Source organism: Mus caroli, unplaced genomic scaffold (assembly GCF_978045245.1).
Source record: "Mus caroli unplaced genomic scaffold, Mus_caroli_1 scaffold_2, whole genome shotgun sequence".
NCBI lineage: Eukaryota > Metazoa > Chordata > Mammalia > Rodentia > Muridae > Mus > Mus caroli.
The window spans coordinates 104352284-104372649 of NW_028227257.1; the positions used below are offsets into that span (position 1 = coordinate 104352284).

At 43.6% G+C, this 20366-nt stretch overlaps 1 protein-coding gene across 2 annotated transcripts in view; it reads left to right on the plus strand.

The window, feature by feature from the left end:
• Pde11a (phosphodiesterase 11A) overlaps window positions 1-20366 on the plus strand; it is a 366204-nt gene that overhangs the window by 324536 nt on the left and 21302 nt on the right. For both annotated transcript variants that reach the window (XM_021181980.3, XM_085834775.1), the window contains one exon: window positions 2956-3039. In XM_021181980.3, the coding sequence (XP_021037639.1) occupies window positions 2956-3039 (84 nt within the window). The remainder of the gene's footprint in view (window positions 1-2955; window positions 3040-20366) is intronic.

Below are 20366 nucleotides of genomic sequence, written 5' to 3' on the forward strand. Positions count from 1 at the left end.
ACAGGCTTGAGTACTGGCGTGTGTCAAGCTTGAAGCTCAACACAGTGTATCCAGAAATGAGGCCCCTAGGCCCTCGTCAGCTGTTGGGAAATAGTCATGAATAAGCACTTAAGCACACATTTCACTTATGAGCATGCTCATGAACAAGCACATAGCCAATAAGCACACAAAAAGATTGCTAAGAATCTTTAACCATCACGAAAATGCAAATTGGAACCACTGTGAGGTACCACATCACACTCACAAAGTGGACCATTATTTAAAAGACAGACAGTACAAACGCTAGTATGTTTTCAGAGAAGCTAGGACTCTGTGAGACATGAGAAGAAATGTAAGAAGCTAGTGCAGCTACTTTAAAAACCACCTCGAATCCCTCAGAAAGTTAGACATAGTGCTGGCAAGATGGCAGGGTGGGTGAAGTATAGACTGTGCAAGACCCAACCTGAGTTCAACCCCTGGATCGCACTGAGAAAGGAGAGAGCCAACTCCCGAAGGCTGTCCTCTCACTTCTGCACACCCACCATCATCATCATCACCACCATCATCAATTTAAAAAGTAATGTCTAATTAATATAAAAAGTTCAAAATGGAGTTACCATATAACTCAAGAATTCACTTCTAGGTTTATCCACCAAGAAAATAAGATACACACCCACACAAAAGAAACTTGCACACAAACTGTTCACACCAGCAAATCATAGCAGCCAGGAAGTGGAAACAACTCAAATGTCCATCAACAGGGATGAACTAATACACAAAATGTCATATATCTCTATATATGACTGAAATGCAACATGAAAATTATGAGAAAAGTGGATGAATGAGATGTTGACATATGCTACCTGGATACCTTTAAAAATTATGTTAAATGAAAAAAAGCCAGTCTTTCTGGGTGGGATAGCACACACCTTCAATCTCAGCACTCCAGAGGTGAGGCAGGGGGATTCAAGGCCAGCCTGGTCTACAGAGTGAGTTCCAGGACAACCAGAGCTACACAGAGAAACCCTGTCTCAAAAATGAAGAAGGAAGAGCAGGGGGAGGAGGAGGAAGAAGAAGAAGAGGAGGAGAAGCCAATGCCAATCTCGAAAGGCCATGGAGACTGTGTACACTTGTACATATGGCTCAATTTAAAGGAGTCATGCAAATTAAATAGGCAAACCTGTGCATGCAGGAAATAAGTTGCTGCTCGCATAAGGCTAGAGGTTTGCAAGATAGCATTGCTATTATTGATACGAATTTTGAAATTATGTGTGCTGATAATTATAATGTTCTGTGTGTATACTGAAATTTCTTGAAATTTAAAAAAAAGTATTTTTATAGAATACTCATCAGAAGCAGACAACTAAATAAATAACTCGGGTAGAAAAATGTCTATGCAGAAAATGAATCAGACTGCTTATGGTTTGGATGTGGTCTGAGCCCTGGGGCTACATGTATTAAAACCTAATCTCCAGTGTGAGTACTGAGAGCATGGGAGCTCAATCCAGCTGTGGTGGGGAGAGGCGTGGCCTTTGAGAGCTTATTAGGACTAGATAAGTTTGTTAGGGGGAGCCCATGACCAAATTAGTGTGGATAGGAAGGGGAGAGACACCAGAAGATATAAACGTGTGTTCCTTGCCTAGTGCCATATGATATCCTATAACACTTGGGGACCCCATCAAGAAGGCCAGCAACAGATGCAGGCACTCCAGCCTCCACAACTATGAGCCAAACAAACCTTTTTCTTTATAAAGTTACTCGGCCTCTGGTATTTTGTTATAGTGGCACAGCCTGTATAGACACACAGAGGTTTTTAAAGGGACGTATTTAAAGCAAGCTTTATGCATTTCAGAAGAGTTGTCACTTTCTCCAACATATTCCACAGTCTTCTATGAATTCCAGCCATTTCTGGAAAATGATAAGCAGAGCCCTGGGGGCATCAATGGCTTTCTACCTACTATAGAGATTTTTTTCCCCTCAGATTTAGTCACCAGCTATGTCCACCACACATACGCCCGCTGAGGCTTGTCCGTCTGAAGGATGCAGTCTTTCCAAGATCTCAGGACTAAGAGCAAGGCTTGAACCTGCCCTCATGACTGCTATAAGCACCAAAATGGTGTGAGTGTCACCTCTCATCTAGCTTTTCAATAAGACGCATTATAACTAGGCAGCGCCCCTCTTCCAGATCAAGTGACACAAGGTAGTATCACGGGCTCTGGCCTCACTCTTAAAGAACAAAGAGAAAGACATTCTCACTAGAGTTGAGGTGGCTGTGTCTTAAGAAATAGATTTTAACCCTCTAATCCCAGTTGATTGAAGTCTCCCCAATAGAAATAAATCACTGTGGCTTTTAGAAATGCATATAAATTATATCAAGCATTATAATGTCATAAAATTTAAAGGCTGATATGAAGAAAGGATGGATGCCTGCTGCCACCACCCATCCAAGGACAAAAACTTAGTCACCTACTAATTACAGAACCTTACGGGAAAACACATGATTGCCGATAGTACCCAACCCTTAAAATCCATAAATGGAAAAGAATCTATGTTTAATAAAAAGGAAGGCAAGAAAGAGAGAGAGAATCACTGTTAAGGAGTTTTTCCAATCTGACTTCTTTCTACAGAAAGGAAAGCCCACATTATTTTTGTGGCAATAAAATGTGTCTCCCTTTCCCTTAACTTGTACCCAATTCCCAGTGACCTGGTGACTTGATTTAGTAACAATTACCTGTATCTGCAGACAGATTTTGGCCCTCAGGTGTTGCAAGCCATAAAGTTCAAATAAATCCACTTACAAACCTCATAAGAAATGTGAAGATAACTTTATTTCTTATCATAGATACAGAAAAGAAGCTATGAGTAAGGTCCGGGATTTGTGAAATATCCTGTTGGTAAAATCTGAACTGTTGTCTGACGAAGTGACTGTAAAATACTCCAGTGAATAAAAGCCAGGTTTCTGCTTCCTTGCTCTAGGCTATTTTTGACCGGAACCGGAAAGATGAACTGCCTCGGTTGCAGCTGGAGTGGATTGATAGCATCTGCATGCCTTTGTATCAGGTACTGCTGACTTGTGAGTGTCTGTCTGTCCTGCCTGAGGTAGAGGAGAGCCTAGGTAAGGTCTGTTCAGAAACGTGATTTTGGAGACATTCGCAGGCTACAAACTGTAAAGTTGCTTCTAATTTCTGACCCAAGAGCTAGTGCTTAGAAAATGGCAACATCAGTTCTCTACCGCTTTCTAAACTGTAATCTCCATGGCCTCACCTTCCTTGTCTGTAAGCCAGGGACTATAATATTTTGTCTCTTCATTCCCCAAATGCTGCCCCGTGAAACACAAAGATGCAGCCGCAGTCTGTACCACCTCTCAAAGGGGAAAAAAAATAGCTCAAAGGCCCAGTAACTAAGGAAACTCCCATAAACATTAAAATATCGAAGGCTTGGAGAAGTCTAGTGAGAAAGAAGCATATTTAGCCTTGATTAACTGCATATCTCAGATGGAAATCTTTTTGCTTTTTAAATGTTATTAATATCATGAGAAACACCAGAGTTTCATCAAACACGTCTTTCTGCTCTGACCCCAGGGTCTGGACCACTGGGCTTTGTGGGGGAAGCAGCTTACATCTTCAAAATCTGCCTCCTTCTTTAAGCAAACATAAGTGTGCCAAGCAGTGAATACGGAGTGAGACCACTAATGAGTTGTTGCTTCACTGCCTGGTGCAGAACCCGCCCGGGGCAAGGAGACAATGTGTCAGCTTGAAATGGTTCACATTCTGCTTTTTGAGTTTGGATCGGGGCTGGCATCCGTTTGCACTAAGAGTTTGGTGTGCATTGGCTTTTAATTCTGCTGCTAAGCGTTTGCTTTCATCTGGAAACCCCAGTGAGTTCTTTACCCCCGACCTAGCTCAATCAGTCTGAGCCTAACTTCAAAAAGAGATGCACTCAATAGGCAAAGCCTCTTTAGTGCCTCACTATCTGCCACTCCATTAAGAACACAGGATTGTTTTTTAAGGACCTCAAAGCCATTAAGTCTCAAACTTATCCGCCACTTCATTTTCAGTACTTTTAGAGACCTGTCACAGTCCCCTGAAAACAAACAAATTAGAATATCGTCTTCGAGACAGAAATGTAACTTTAATAACCACAAATGATCAAAGTAAATTCACTTGTTTCGTATAATCCATTAAATGCCCAATATCATAAAACCAGTCAGATACAGTTTTAGAATAATCTAAAATCAATTGTTATGGTTACAAATGACTATAATATTCTCTCATCTAATAATGAAAGATTGGATAAGAATGATATACTTTATTATAGAAAATCCTAACTCTCTTTTCTTCCTGTCTGCTCCCTGATCCTTGACATTGAATAAGCAAAGGCCCCCATGGAGAGCCCACAGGTACTGAGCCAAGGACCTTCTGCTTTGCTGAGTTGTCTTTGGTTGCCCACATGAGGTTATGGTTTGATGGTACTCCGGTCCCTGTGATAGGCGTTAGTGGGCTGGAGAAGTTAATCTTTTACTTAATAAATTTCTCTCACTGGAAGTGAAACCCGCACTCCACGTGCTGCTAAGGTTCTGCATGGGGCTCGCACACTGAGTCCATAGTTCCATTGCTGATGTGCAGTTCATTGAGCCTACTATGGCCTCGCTACCGAGCGCATCCAAATCTTTGGGTTAAGAGGGAAGTTACTTAAAATTAAACATTGAATTAAAATTAAACATTAAAATTAACATTGAAGATTTGGGAATAATACGCCACAGCACAAATGTAGCGTCCCAATTTTTTTCATGTACTCATTACTCATCTTTGAGGTTAGATGTTTTCATCGGCAGGACATGGGACACACAGGTGAGGTGACATACCTGCACATTTATTCCCTGTCCTTTTCAGTCAGCTTCGACCTTTGCATTAGCATGGCAACTTTCCAGCTGCCCAATTCCTACTTCTGATGTAATTTTCTCCCCGTTGTTTTTGTTTGTTTGTTTGTTTGTTTTTCTCTATTAAAAGCCATGTCAGGCCTGGAGAGATGGCTCAGCGGTTAAGAGCATTGCCTGCTCTTCTAGAGATTGTGAGTTCAAATCCCAGCAACCACATGGTGGCTTATAACCATCTATAATGAGATCTGGTGCTCTCTTCTGGCCAGCAGGCATACTTGTAGGCAGAATGTCATATACATAATAAATAAATCTTAAAAAAAAAAAAAGCCATGTCACCCTAAAGGGAACCGTGGAGAAACTTGCTCATAAGCTGATACTCAGAGCTCACTGCTGTCACCTTGTCACGCAACAGGAAATGAAGATCTTGCTCTTTTTCGGTTTCTAGTCACCACTATTTTTTTTTTAATTTCACAATTTCGGTTGTGAATTCTTTATAAGGTCTTGAAACCACTGTTCAAGAACTACCAAACTGAAAATACAGCCAGCATTGAAATAACCGCTCATGGTCTTCGTTGCGTTCTATCCTGTGTGATGTTGACTCCCCCACAGTACTGTTCAGTGGGCTATCTCACACTAACTGATGTTGCTCCCAAAGTGAAGTGGAGTATTTAGTCCCTGGGCAGGAATTGCGGCTATAGGGAAGACAACAATCTCGATGCAGCTACAAAGAAAGTAGCCGATGTGACTCTGGTCCCTAAGGCAAAGTGTTTGGGACAAGTAGGGTTGTCCCAGAAAGGCCATTTGGGTTTAGAACAGGGAAAAATTGCAATAATGTGGTTCTGAGAGATCAGATGGCAAGTAAGGTGGTCTGCAGCTGGCAGAAATCCCTGCTATGCAGAGGCCAGCATCACACGGTTGGAAATACAAAGTGGAAAAATCCAGTTTGGTTTTGCTAAGATGACCCCCCAGGGGCATGGCAAAAGGGCAAAGAATAGTACTCAAAAGATATAAAACATGCAAACTCATGGGCTCCAAGATGGCAGGCATGGGTGCAAGACACTCGTGTAGAGTCTTGTGTAAAGAGACTGTGGTGGAAAGGGTTGGGATGGTCCTCTGCCTGGAACATGGAGCATGGAGTTATGGGTGGAGGCTGGGGAGGCTGGAGGATGCTCTGTACAGGGCAGGGCTGGCTGGGAGTTGCAGCAGGAGGAGGTGACCAATCACTGGGCAGAGGATGTATGAGTTAAAAGCAGCAACTTCACTCGATTGAGTTTCACTGGGTAACTCAGTTTTACTTTGTGGCTTTAAAAGGATTCTTCTTGACAAACATTGATCAAGCACTTTCTGCTTGTGCTCCTGGTGGTTGAATTCAGATCACCTCCAAGCAAAGGGGAAAGACTGCGACTCTCCCCAGGTGCCTGAAGAGGCCTGACCCACACCAGTACATCCTGACACCCATTTGCTGAAAGTCAAAACTCTGGTCTATTGGATAGTGTTAGTCTCCAAGCAATCTGCAAATATGTAGAAGGAAAACCACAGGGAAGTCTCACTCTAAAATCTATTCTTGGGAAACTACCAAAGGATTAAATAATTGGGCTGAAGTGGCTGACAGAAGCATATAGGGCTGGGGTTGTGTCTTGTGGTAGAGTGGTTGATTAATTATATAATTAAATACTATATATAAGTAAAGCCAACAAACAATAACACTCAGACCCCATGCACCCTAGAAATGAGTCTGGCTATTTTCATCTTAAATAAAGGTCAAACACTCGTGATATCGATTTAGCTCTTACTGTAGATCAGATGGGAGGGTACAGTGGGGACCACACCCGTCTCTCTGGACCGTGACAGAAGACATGACAGGACAGGGCTGTCTACACGTTTGTGTTTTAAAACTTGGGATTCTAAACTTTCGGGGGGGAAAAAACAAAAAACAAAGAGAGATAAGGGAGAGAGAGGGGGGGGACAGCGAGCAGGCAGAAGCCATGATTTATCTGTGACAGCATTTTAATCAGGAGGCATCTAGGAGGCCCAGAGCAGGCGGGGAGCATTAAAGCGTGTTCCCCAGGAGAAGTCTAAAGCCCTGGTTAGTTAGTTCTGTCCTAGCAGGATATCTTAGAGGAATACATTGACATCTGATTCTGGAGATTTCTGCTGTCTTTACACCCTGCTGGGGAGCCATTAGCCTGCTGCTCAACATCTTTGGAAGAAAAAAAAAGTCAGAAAGAAGAAGGAAAAAAAAGACACTATCAAAGTTTGGAGTCACTGCGGAGGCAGCCTTAGGGGTAAACAGAAACACACCCCCCTCCCCTGTCGTATTCTCTTCTGAGCTGCTGTTTGTGGGAGCAAACAAAGTTTTCCGCCACTTATTTCTGTTCTCAACTTGAACTTCAGTGTGCCTAGGAATGCCAATGAGGCACGGAGGTATGATACATCTGTTTATTGACAGTTTGTTCAAGGTCATCAGAGCTTCGGCTCATCCCAAACTGGCTTTTGATTTGGGGGGATAGATTTCCTCAGACAGAGCGAAAGGGTTACCCTGAAATTTAATACCCAGCATCTTGTAAACCAACCCTGGCCCTGCACAACTATAATGCTATAATCCCTCAGTAGGGAGATGGAGGCAGGAGGACCAGAAGCCTAAGGGCAGCCTCTGCTACATAGTGAGCTGGAGCCCATGTGGAAATATATGAGACCTCATCTTTAATAACCATGACGGGACTTCTGATGTTAAGTCAGAATTAACTTGGAATTTATGTATGTATGTATTTATTTATTTATTTATTTATTCTAACCTTGGTTGTAATAATCATCTTGAATATACAGTCCACCTGGCAGAACCATTAATGTGCTCTCTAGGAAAAGTGGGAGGGGGGATCTTCAAAATATGATTCTGGAATTGGTGTGCTATCCCTTCAATGGAAACCCATTTGAGGAATGGCGAGATGGATCAGCTGTCGAGAGCACTGCCTGCTGTTTCAGGGGACCTGGGTTCAATTCCCAGCATCCATGTGGCAGCTCACAACCATCTGTAACTATGGTTCCAAGGGATCGGACATCCTCTTCTGACCTTCAAGGGAACCAGGCACACAAATGGTAGATTCAGAGAATTGTAGGCAAAACACCCATTGTCCTAGTTAGGGTCCTATTGGTGAGTTTTGAGAGATGTCAGGACAGGAACCTGGAGTCAGGCATTGAGACAGAGGTCATTGGGGAAACACTGTTTACTGCCTTGGTCCTCATGGCTTGCTCAGTCTGCTCTTTTATAGTACCCAGGACCACCCACAGTGAGCTGGACCCTCCCACATCACCACCAATCAAGAAAACACACCACAGTCTGGCCCAGAAGCCAATGTGGTAGGGGTTTTTTTTTTTTTCTTTTAACTGAGGCTCCCTCTTCCTGAATGACTCTAGTGTGTGTGAAGTTGTCATAAAACTAGCCAGCACACCCGTACACATAAAATAAAATTTAAAATATATGTAGTATAATATACTTGAAAGTATGGAGACTGCGAGTGAGAGACCAATAAACTAGAAAAGAGGTTATAAAAGACAACCTCTCTAGATACCGAGGAAAGTCTGTAAAGAAACAACTCAGTGTGCCCTGGTGGTTCATGACTCGTGTCTGATTTTTTTTTTTTCTAGGAAAAAGAGCTAATGAGCTGCAGAGTGACTGGTCAGAGCATAACATAGTATGTACTTTAAAAGCCCGCAAAGAAAGGCCATTTCTATGAGACATTTTGAAAACTAAGAGGCAGAAAGAAGGGAGGGATCCCTTCCTGTACATATTTTCTCTGGCGTTTACTGTTCCAGTGGATGAAAAGAAGATATGGTTGGGGAACGTTTCTTTCTTATCTTTACAAAGGAGAGCACACGGGGGGGGGGGGGGCGGGGGCGGGCGGGGGCAGGGTGGTATCTCACCATGAAGGGCACGGATGTAATCAGACCTGTGAAGACTCTGGCCTCTAGCCCTAGTGTCTGAAGTCCCCACACCTCCTGTCCTACACCCTCTGTCCCCATCCCACCCTGGTTCTTTGAGACTTGCTCAGTCCCTCCCAGGCCCAAGGCTACTACCTACCAAGTCCCTTGGATCTGTTGCTTGGGTGGTGCCATCTTGCTGGAGGATAATTCTGCCCCCTTTCTGGATTTCTCTTGAGGTTCCAGAAACAGGCCCTCTCCCCTTCCAGAGAGTGTCCACCAAGGAAGGTACCGCCAAGGTAGGGGCACCTCACCCCCCTCCTCCTATATAGTCCTCCCTTCTTTCTACCTGCTCCTCTTTCCCCTGTATTTTTCTCTCCTCCTTCCATAACACACACATTAGAAGACTGTCAAGTGTCCTCTTGCTTGTCTGTCTCATGGGCTCTGTCCTCCTGTGAGCTGGCAGGCAGGCTCTTCTCAAAGCTAAGAAGACAGTTGGTGTTTCTGAACCTCCATTTACCTGAAAGAGGTAGGAATGTTGGGTATGTTTCCACATGAGGAGCCAAGGCAGCCTGGCTCTGAGTAGAAAATGCGCTGCTTTCCTTCTGTCAGAATCCCATCCTTGATACATAAGCTACACCCGAACCTAAGTGCTCCTAGTAAAACCCGCCCCCTTCCAAAATATCCCGTATGTTCTTAGCCAATCAGGAGAGAGAGGGCACTGCAGACATCCACACGGATGTTTCCATAAACTTTCAGAAGCCTTTCTGCTATGAGCTATCTCCTAAGCTTTGCTGCATTGATCAAGATGGGAGTGGGGGGGGGGTGGAGAAGGGAAGTGAGGGGAAAGGAGAGGAAAGGAATGGAGAGGGGAAGAGACAGAAGGAAGGAGGGGGAGAGAGACAGAGGGAGGGAAAGTCTGATACCCGGTTCCTACTGCTAAGCATATCTTCCAGACACTCTGGCTTAGAGTTGATGCCTTCTCCTTCCATTCTAGGCCCCTCCTCTCCACCTTCCACCTCTCTTAGCCCTGCCTCTTATCACTTGCCCACTTGCTTGCTCAAGCACAGTTTGCTCCAAAGCCCAGGATGACTCCCTAAATCTCGCTGCCACCACCCCACCCCACCCCACCCCCACCTTGCCAGCATTTCCTTCCCTCTCCTCTCTGCCCAGAGGACCATCTATAAAGCTCCACCTCTCTACCCCCCCAACCCCACACAACACTGGCCACTGTCTCCCACTGGGCCACTCAGGGTGTGATCTGGGCCTTTCTGTCCCTTTCCCCCATGAGACTGGATTCTGTCCCAGCACCTGGAATAGCAGAGCTGCTCAGTAAGTGTTTGCTGAATGAATGAATAAAAAGATAGAAAATGAATGACTGGATACAGTAGCACAGAATAATTATGAGCAGTGACAGGTAGGAAGAAGGGTTATAATGTCATTTTAAGTTATCATCAAAAGACATAAAACTCCTTTCAGCAGAATATGCACCGTTATACCCCTGCCCATGATCTAAAGTATATGGCCTATGGTATCTTTATAGAAGGTGGTTTGGTTCTCATCATGGTTGAATTGGCTCTTAATTCCACTGTAAAGCACCAGTTTATAGCCATGAAGATTTCAGAACCTGGACTTTTTCAGCTGAGAAATATGTCAAATTTTCTTTTACACGGTGGTACCAGAAATACAATCCCCTAGTTATTTTAATATTCAAGTTAATTGACTTGGGGTAACACACACCATACAGATGGTCCAGGAGACTGTGTGGTATATTGTATGTTCATGATTTCAGAAATTTATAATGTAAAAAAAAAAGACATCCAACATATCAGGATTAAAACTCAAAGTCTAATCGGCTTAGAAGACTTTTCTTCAAACTGAACATTCAGTGGCACAAACATCACACACTAGCGTGCCCTCGGGGTGTCGTGCTGATGGCAAGGCGGTCCTTAGCACAAGGCCTGCCCTGCTCTCTGAATAAAGACATCTCACACTTGAGCCTGTATCTCAGAATTCTTCCTCAGCACCTCATGTGTCAGGGTGATTGTTTTGTAGAGACTTTTCCACCCTTGAATAGGAATTCTAGTTGATACAGGAACCATGTCTGTGTACTTGTGCTTGTAAATAGAAGGGCTTTTCATTCGTTTTATGTCGTGCAACTTAGAAAAAAATGGCTCTTCACACAGCAGTACTTAGTCTAGTTTATTCATATGTATTTTATAAGCTCAAAAATGGCCATCATGAATCTATATTAGAATCTATACAAAAACAATGATCTTCTCCCTAGTAAGGCTTTTGAGGCTAGAACTGAAGACTGGATCTTCTTCTGCATACTCTGCTGACCAGTTTAAATCTTCTAAAACAGTGTGCTGGAACTCATGAGCCACTCAGAAAGCCACCTAACTCCATGTCCATTCAAGGCTTGGCGTTGTCTACCCTAGAGAGGATGCATAATTCTGTTTTGCATTTTCTTTTCGTGACCCTCCGTTTGTTTACTGCTTTCAAATGGAAAAAAAGATAAAAGATGGAAGGAACCAAGAGAGGGAGGGAGAAGGGGTAGAGGAGGAAAGCCATGGCATGTGGAATCTTTGCCAGGATAAGAAATGGTTGCTTTCTGCATTGTAAGGGCTTGAAATTTTACACGGTTTAATGTTCGTGTGGTGGGCCGCCATCGTTGGAGCTTACGGGGAGTGCAAGGTAAAGGTGACACATTCCTGCTTGGTTCCTTCTGGGGCTGTGAGGGAAGAACTTTCCAGGCTTTTCTCCTGACTTCTTCCTTGCAGTTCTGGCCCTTCTTGGCTTGTGGACATTCTCTCTACAGAAGCAGAAGTTTTTACCTGATCTTGCTAAAAACACTGGGGATTGAGGCAGGCAATGAGATGGCTCAGTTACTGAAGGCACTTATGGCCATGTGTGATGAACTAAGTTTAATCCTTGACACCCTCATAATAGAAGAAGAGAACCAATTGCCACAGATTGGGGACCTCCTTACACACACACGCACACACACATACCATCACATACATGCACACAACAAGTTATGTTAACAAACTATGGGAACTGGAGAGAGATATCTCAGTGGTTATGAGCACATGCGGCTCTTGCAGAGAACCCAGGTTGCTTCCTATTACCCACACAGCCTACAACTACCTCTAACTCCAGTTCCAGGGGATCCACCACTGTTGTTTGACCCCCTTGGACTCCTGAACACGTGTGATACACTTACACACACTCAGGCACATACATACACACATAAAGTAAATTAAAAAAGAGAACACCAGCCACTGGATATCGGGCCCACCCTAGTTCTATATCATCTTGATATCATCCATCTTCAGAGACTCTATTTCCATATCTGTTTATATTCATGGGTACCAGGGGATAGGCGGTCAGCTTATTCTAAGGAGGGCACCATGCTTTGCACAATTCTTGAGTTGAGTCTAGAAAAATGAAAGAAGTCTAGAAGTTGACCCTTAGGGTCCCAGCAATCTGCCCTGATACGCTTAGCCAGATAAGCAGCCTCTGTACTGCTGCCAGCTTAGGAGATCAGAGAGTTCTCCCAGAACACTGACATGGGAACCCCACACCTGAACTGAAGTGTCAGTAGGATGACTGGCTGGACACCTACATCCATGGCCCTGTTTGAACCTGTAAAGCATATGAAAGGCCCTGTGCCTCTGTAGGGTGTCGGAACAGCCAGAGCAGAGAGATCTGCCGAGACTTGCACAGGGAGTCTCGATGAATCATATCCTTGCAGAATGTCCTTAAAACCAAGCCCACCCATCTCCCAGCACAGCTCTCCAGCCCCTCGCTCCCTCTCTCCTTCCAGCCAGCCTTGACTGGCTCCTTCAGTACCTTGTCTTTAAGTGTGTACAGAGAAGAGCTGCAGCAGAGCTGAGGAGAAGGTCTAGTACAAAAAATAGACACAGAAAAGGGAAACAAAAGAATTGAGGACATACAAAAGCACAGAAAACAAGAGACAACTTTTAAATAAATAAATAAATCTTCCTTTTTCCCTGAGAGGTAGACACTTTGTAGCCTCTGGACTCTCAGTGGCTTTCCTTAGTAGCACATGGTAACGATCTGTGTCTACACAGATCTACACAGACTGCTGGCCCTACAGCAGTCACACACACTAACTGAGCTGATGGTCCTTCCACGTGCCCTCAGGAGATGCTCTGTGCTTGCTGTTATCTGGTGTCCTGGAACTGGCTCAATAGTGCAAGTGCAGAGTGTGACAGAAACAGGAAGCACAAGTTACCACGTTACAACTAATACGCACTTCTGTCACTGAGTGCCTTGCAAACTAATAGGCAAGAATGAAATATATATTCTCCCATTCTACAGAATAGAATTATATGGTAAGTGTATTGTTCAATCATAGGTATCAAAATTTATATTCATAAACACACATCATTAATGAAAGAATATCTTTTACTCCCTCAGCATGTATAATCTGTGCTAGAAACAAAGTTAGAACTTGGGTCAGGAAAATAGAGGGGAAAGAAGTAAGATGTTTAGTTAAGGTTCAACTAATAGTGAAAGGTAAAAGTTATCTTTCAGTATCTATAAGAACTGACTGTCAAGCTTACGTTTAATTTTCTTAAGGTTAGTTAATACACATCTTCCTTCTGAGCATTCATTTGCTCACCACATTTTTAGTAGAAATTAATAATACAATTAAGTTAATCTTTGGGAAATGTCTACAAATTTAATAATTTTGGTTTAATGGTGACTCGGAACATCAAATGTATAGATAATAAAAGTTACATTTTTTTGAAAGAAAGAAAGAAAGAAAGAAAGAAAGAAAGAAAGAAAGAAAGAAAGGAAGGAAGGAAGGAAGGAAGGAAGGAAGAAAGAGAAAGAAGAGAAGAGAAGAGAAGAGAAGAGAAGAGAAGAGAAGAGAAGAGAAGAGAAGAGAAGAGAAGAGAAGAGAAGAGAAGGGGAAGGGAAAGGAAAGGAAAGAAAGAAAAAAGGAAAGGAAAGGAAAGGAAAGGAAAGGAAAGGAAAGGAAAGGAAAGGAAAGGAAAGGAAAGGAAAGGAAAGGAAAGGAAAGGAAAGGAAAGGAAAGGAAAGGAAAGGAAAGGAAAGGAAAGGAAAGGAAGAAAGAAAGAAAGCAGCCTCCCATTGCTGCAGAGTACATGGTATATGGTAAAAACCTTCCCGCGTGGCTGTCCTTATTGCTGCCATGAACAGCATTTCTAAATGTCATTGTCTCCGCTGGAAACTCAGTAATGGCCAAACTACCTGGCTCGCAAGATACAGTGGATCTGCAACAAAACTTCCTGAGCACCTACTATGTGCTCGGGGCTGGCTTTTCATGAGTCACCTGACTCTGTAAGATTCAGCCTCAAGTTAGAGTGTATGATCTCTCCTCCTCCAGGTGTGAAAACTGAGGCTAGGGTTTCCAAGATGAACCTAAGAAGATTCAGCAAGTGGCAGAGCTTAGATTCTTCTTGTCCTTGGAGCTCAGACTCCTTAACTACTCCACATCATCACTGATGCCTGAGGCCAGGTGTGCACAAGTGGTAATATTACCACCTCAAAGCCTGTGTGGAGTCACCTACACAGAGGCAGCCACAGCTGTGACACTGAACTGTCTAGAAGCATGTCCACAGTTCCCCTAGAAGCCAGAAAAATCTAAGCCAAGAGGTCATTATTGGGTGAAACTAGGTTTGGAGCCCAACATCAGCTTAGGGCTTGTTCCAATGTCCTCCCATCTATGTATAAAATTTGAAGATATAAAATAGCTCAAAGTTTTTAAAGGTATCCCCAAAGAGATAATGCTAAAAAGGAAATCCTCAGCCAGTCATCCTGGCGCTTGCTTGCAGTCCCAGCACTTGAAAGGCTGGGGAAAAAGACAGGACTTTGAAGTTAGCTTAGGCTGCCTAGCAAGACCTTGTCCAAAAAAAGGTAGGGGTGGGGCAGGGATGATGAGTAAAGCAGATTTCAAACAAGCAGAAAGCTGACTGGACCAGAGTTTGTTTTGAAGGGCAGGGTGGTGATCTGAGATGCCTCCAAGAAGCAGGAAATGGAATGAAAAGTCAGCAAACAAGGTAGAAAAGACAGCGCAGAGAGGGCCGGGAAAGCTGAATAGAAAAGCTGAAGGAAGATAAATGGATAATTTAACAGCCGTTCAGTTTTTAAGCAAGACAAAGAACAAGCTACATTGCATCAGAAAAGGACCAGAAATGATGATGGATGGCCTGCAGGATCGCAGAGGCCAGCCTAGGGCAGATCTGAGGAACTAAATAAGGATTTGGGACTGATAGGGATTGAAGAGTTTTTCAAAATCTATTTAATGGTCAGGCAGGGGACATTGATCGCTTTTCAGAGGAAATGTTGAGGCGCAATGAGGTGGTCAGCCCTTATTTCCGATGTGGACAGGTGAGCCAGAGAGGTGAGTGCACATACACCATGCTGTTGCAGCATACAGGTATTAAAATCATTTTTGAAGGAGAGTGGGAAAATGCTAATTTAATTTGATATTTATGAAATAAGCATTTGTCTTTTCTATTCTCAGACTGGGAAGCCTTTTTAACTATTGACTTATTTAACAGTTCTCAGATAGCCAAAAAAAATAGCCCTACTATGTGTATTTATTATTTTTTTTATTGTGTTGCTGCGGATTAAGCATGAGGTCTTATGCATGCTGGGTAAGGACTCTGTCACTGAGCTATATCCCCAGATCCACTGTAGGGTTTTAAATATTTTATTATTGAATAGTTAACACGTGCCTACTTAACACAATTTAAAATGTTTGAAAAGCAAAACCAATCAAGGAAATTATTCTCTCCCCCTATCCCCGCCCAATTGTCTGCCTGCCTCAGTTTCCCTCTCTGAGATCAACGACTGTTAACTAGGGTGTGGTGACCAAGAAGATGGTCTATATAAGGCATGAATACAGTGTCTCAACGCAGTTTTCAACACACAACCCTTGCTTCTTGTTGTACACTCAGGGGAAGATCGGGATGTGTCCTTCCCTGCATATAATATATGCGGAGCTTGTTTCTGACTTGTACTCAGAGTTTTGATGGTAAAAATTAAGTTACTTAACCAATAGCTAATTATTAGTGGACATCGGTGCTTCCAAAAGTTTGCTGTTGTAAACAGGATACAAGAATGCTTACAAAGACACCGTTTCCACACCCTGTTGATAGATGGATAGACAGAAGTGGACTTTGAGGTAGATGGTTTGCACTTTGAGGTAGATAGTGGCTACTGGCAACATTTGCTCTGTGGAGTTTGAACTGTTTTATATTCCCATCAGTAAGGCCTGAAAAACTGTATCCTGCTTGACAGAGGGGGTGTTATCAGGTGTCTTTAATTCTTGTCAGTATCGTGTATGAAAGGGGTGTTGTCGGATGGCTTTCACTCTGGTCAGTATCATGGATGTAAAATGTATCTCACGGTAGTCTTCACACCATATGTATGATGTGGCTTTAGATGTTCTTACTCAAGGGTTGTTGGTTTCTGTAAAATCTTTTTGCCCTCCTTCCTATTGAGTTAGAGCACAGTGGATATTACATCTTCCCTAGATTGTCTTTTCACTTTGTTTGTGCTGTACATTTATTAATAGATTTTTTGGAGTCTTTCAACTTTCATGGTTTGGTTTGGTTTGGTTTGGTTTGGTTTGGTTTGGTTTGGTTTGGTTTGGTTTGGTTTGGTTTTGGACAGGGTCTCACTGTAGCCTTGGCTGGTCTTGAACTCTCTATATGAACTGTACTATTTTAAGTGATAACACTTTATTGTAATGTCCAGTCCACCTTCCCCAATAGTCTTCAATGTTTTCTAGGTCTGATTATTTTCCTCTATAAATTTTACATTTTAGTTCAAAACAAATCTAGTGTGTCCTTTCATTAGAAAGCTTATTTCATTTTGAATGGTCTCTGACTACGAACTAAATTGACATGCCTTCCTAACATCTAAAAGATTGGTGTGCTGCCCGCTAGGCAGCGTCTAACCTACTAAAGTTTATGCTCCTGGAGAATAAAACTACACTTCAGAAATGTAAGAAAACCATGAGGTATTGTTTCATTGCCCCTTACATACAAACAGCCCTGCATCGTAGCCTAGGAGGAACTTACAGCGTGAGAAATGAGAAGCCACAACGATCCTCCCTCTGCCCAGTGCTACAGTGAGCAGATGAAGCTCCTCCCATGGGCAAAGAGACCAGCTACTGATGCAACACCCTCCGTGCAGGTGTGGGTAGGGAGATGTAGATGATCTCGACACAGACACAGTGGTCAATGGAAGCCATCCCCTTATTCATCCTCTTATCCTTTCTCTTGAGAATCTCATTATCTTCATCATCCTAGAATTAAGAAGAGGGCAATTTCCCTACTCTACAGGAAACGACCACTAAAAGAATAGGGGATTTCTGTCCCCAAAGTCCTCTACTTATAGACAAGGTCTTCCACGTGGTCACTTTGGGTCTCAGTCTCCCTATGTCTGGAGCATTTGGGATTCGAGAGTTTGATGACTCCCACCCTGAAATACGAGCATTGTTCGATGCTGAGAGTGAGGGCCTCTTTTAAACTCACGTAAGTATTGTACCCATACCACACACACACATGCACACATGCGTGCATGCACAGTCACCCATGTGCACTCAGTCATCATCATATTTGCACTGTGCCCATTTATTACTACCTGCAATTAGTCTCTGACACTTAGGGAACTTTCAAACACATGCTTTTAAAAAGAGTGCATGCTAAGAACATATCCTAGAATCCATTCTTGGAGGTCCCGCAGCACTGTCCTCCAAACACATTCAGACTAAAGGTACTGATTTGTAACTGTGCCACAGACATCCTATGCATTATACTTGGGGTCTCTCGGACTCAAGGCACACAAGAGAAACATTTTTAAGTAAGAAAATGAATATCTGCAGCTCACCAAATGCAATTTTCTAATGGTCCTCTTTACACATTGAGTTTTGGGGGGAAATGTATTTTATGTATTGCTATAAATCCTCGGTGGCCTAATTTTATTGGAAAACACTCCGATGTGTAAAAAGGTGGATTATTACCATGTGGCTACATTTTAGTTACATGTCCCAACCACCTCTTCTACGAAGCCCCATCCATCAAAGCCTGCAGCTTCTGGGTCAGCAGCCATTCCTGCCAAGTCAGGAGTCGCCCTCACAATGAACATGATGGATGAGCTACCAGGCTGCTCTGAAAACCCAGGCACCGGGATAACCCAGGACACTGTCCTAGAGGGGCTCATTAGAGCCGAAGCCACTGTTCTCTGTCCATTCACAGGAGCTGTCCCTTCAGCTTGCCTGTCAATTACTCCTTATAGTCCTGGTTTTATCTTCCCAGAGAACGGTGGAGTTGGGATGTAGATAAAAGATTCATTGTCTACACCTAAAGCTTTCGAGACGGTGTTGAGGTATCCTTGCTTTTCAAAGTAGCCATGCACCAACATCGGGGATTCTGAAACAAACCCCCTGCAATAGAAGGAATACCTGTCTGTTGTTGGCCCTGCAATAAGATGGGAAGAGACTTTTGTCCCTCAACACACTGGCTACATTGCCAGATAAAAAGATACCACAGGCTTTGTATCAAAGCAGGACTGGACTAACCTACCAACCCTGCTTTACATTTAACCATGCCAATTTAACATCTGTGAACCTTATTTCCCCATGGATAGGTGCATGATCTATGTAAACAGACTGGGTGAGACCCATGCCCTGTATGGTTGTGGGGTTAGATCAATGAAGAGGTAGTGTTCCTAACTAGAAAGATCCACCAATAACTCAGTGGTCCATCACATACTCTCTAGAACAACAGTTCCCAGAACAGGCTGTGCCCAAAGAGATGGTTCATTCAGCTAGACACTGCACAGTCTCCATCATGCCCAGCTGTGTCATGCAGCCTGACATTACGGAAATAGCAATGCTTTAATCCTGGAAAGTCTAAATTTCTTGCCTCATTAATTCAGAATGTTAATGTCATCGTGACTATCTCTTCCCACAAAGAAATCCCTGGAGCATATAAAGAAGAGAGCAAAACTGTGGGGTCAAGACAGAAATGGAAAGAAAGGCCTTCCTTGTAAACTTTCACACGCACTGGTAGTCCACTCCAGCCTTGGAGAGAAAATAACCTCCGTGTAAGTTATTACTGGTCCTGTAATTAGCCTCCAGAATATTAAACATGATACCATGAGCATCATCTTCAGATATACCTTAGGTTGACGATGCTCTTAAGACTGAACTGAATCATGCTTGCTCAGGATTCTAATGAGCCTGCTTGCCTGCTTTTCTGCAAAGCATTACCACTGGCTTTATCATCTTTACTGTTCTTTGGTAACTATCTCCCATCACTTAGATTTTAAGATCTGCAGTATCACTAGCACACACACACATACACACACACACATACACACACACACACACACACACACACACAACCTGACAATATGTTTTGGTCTCTGCAAACCTCTCACACAGCCAGCCTCAGTAGTAACACCACATGCAGAAAAATAATTTTCCAAGTTGGACAAAGCAATCCATCCTGTGGGTAAACACAGTGTAATACTGAATTCACAGAAGGAGGAAATAACTGGCTCTAGGGTTCTTTTCTGGGTTCGCCTGGATCATCACCAGGCTAAATGATTGCTGAAGGCTAGCTGATCAACCCCTTTGGGTCCCCTTCCCTAAAAGCTACAACTGTGCTGTCATATTAACTCTGCCAGCAGAGGGCGCTGACGTTCTCCTCCGGTGTCTGCTGGGTCCACAAATCAGGACAGGATGAGACTGTAAGAACCTAAGAAAACTGGCCCTCTCTACTGGCCAGGCTGGGCTTGGGGAAAGGGAAACACATGCTGTTTTAGTCTTGACTCTGCCTTGAAGTGGGAAGGGTGAGCGTCAGCACCGTATCTACACTGAAGAGGGTGAGACACCCATGAGGCAGAGGGTGAGACACCCATGAGGCAGACAGCAGTTCAAAGTTTTGGGGGGAAGCCTCAGCAAATTCAAATGAAACCTAAGATGGAAGAGAATAAGGAGCAGAAGTAGGAGTGCGCAGTTGAGGTTGAGCAGTGATGGGATTTAGAGGCTCACGTGGCTAGGGAGCTTAGAGGGGCAATATGGAGGAGAACTGGGGGAGGGGGGAAGGGCAGGGACTCGAATCCTCCTCTTCCCTGCTTGCCCTGGATGAGTTCTAGTAGTTGTGATTCTTTTTTTCTTTTTTTTTTTTTTTGGTTTTTTTTTTGGTTTTTTGAGACAGGGATTCTCTGTGTAGCCCTGGCTGTCCTGAAGCTCACTCTGTAGACCAGGCTGGCCTCGAACTCAGAAATCCACCTGTCTCTGCCTCCCGAGTGCTAGGATTAAAGGAGTGCGCCACCACTGCAGGGCAGTCGTTCTGATTCTTGAATAACAATGTCTTCCATCTGTTGGAGTGTGTGCATGAGTGATGAGTCAGCTTCTGTGAACTTTCCCACTGGATGGTGGGGGTGGCACACTGAGCAGTCACCAATCCTTTGAGAAGAGAGCCTAGTCCACCCATTGTGATGGCCAGCTCTACACACAATTTGGACCTGATGAAAGAGTGGCCGGCCCAGTGTCTAGTTGTGAATAGAACTA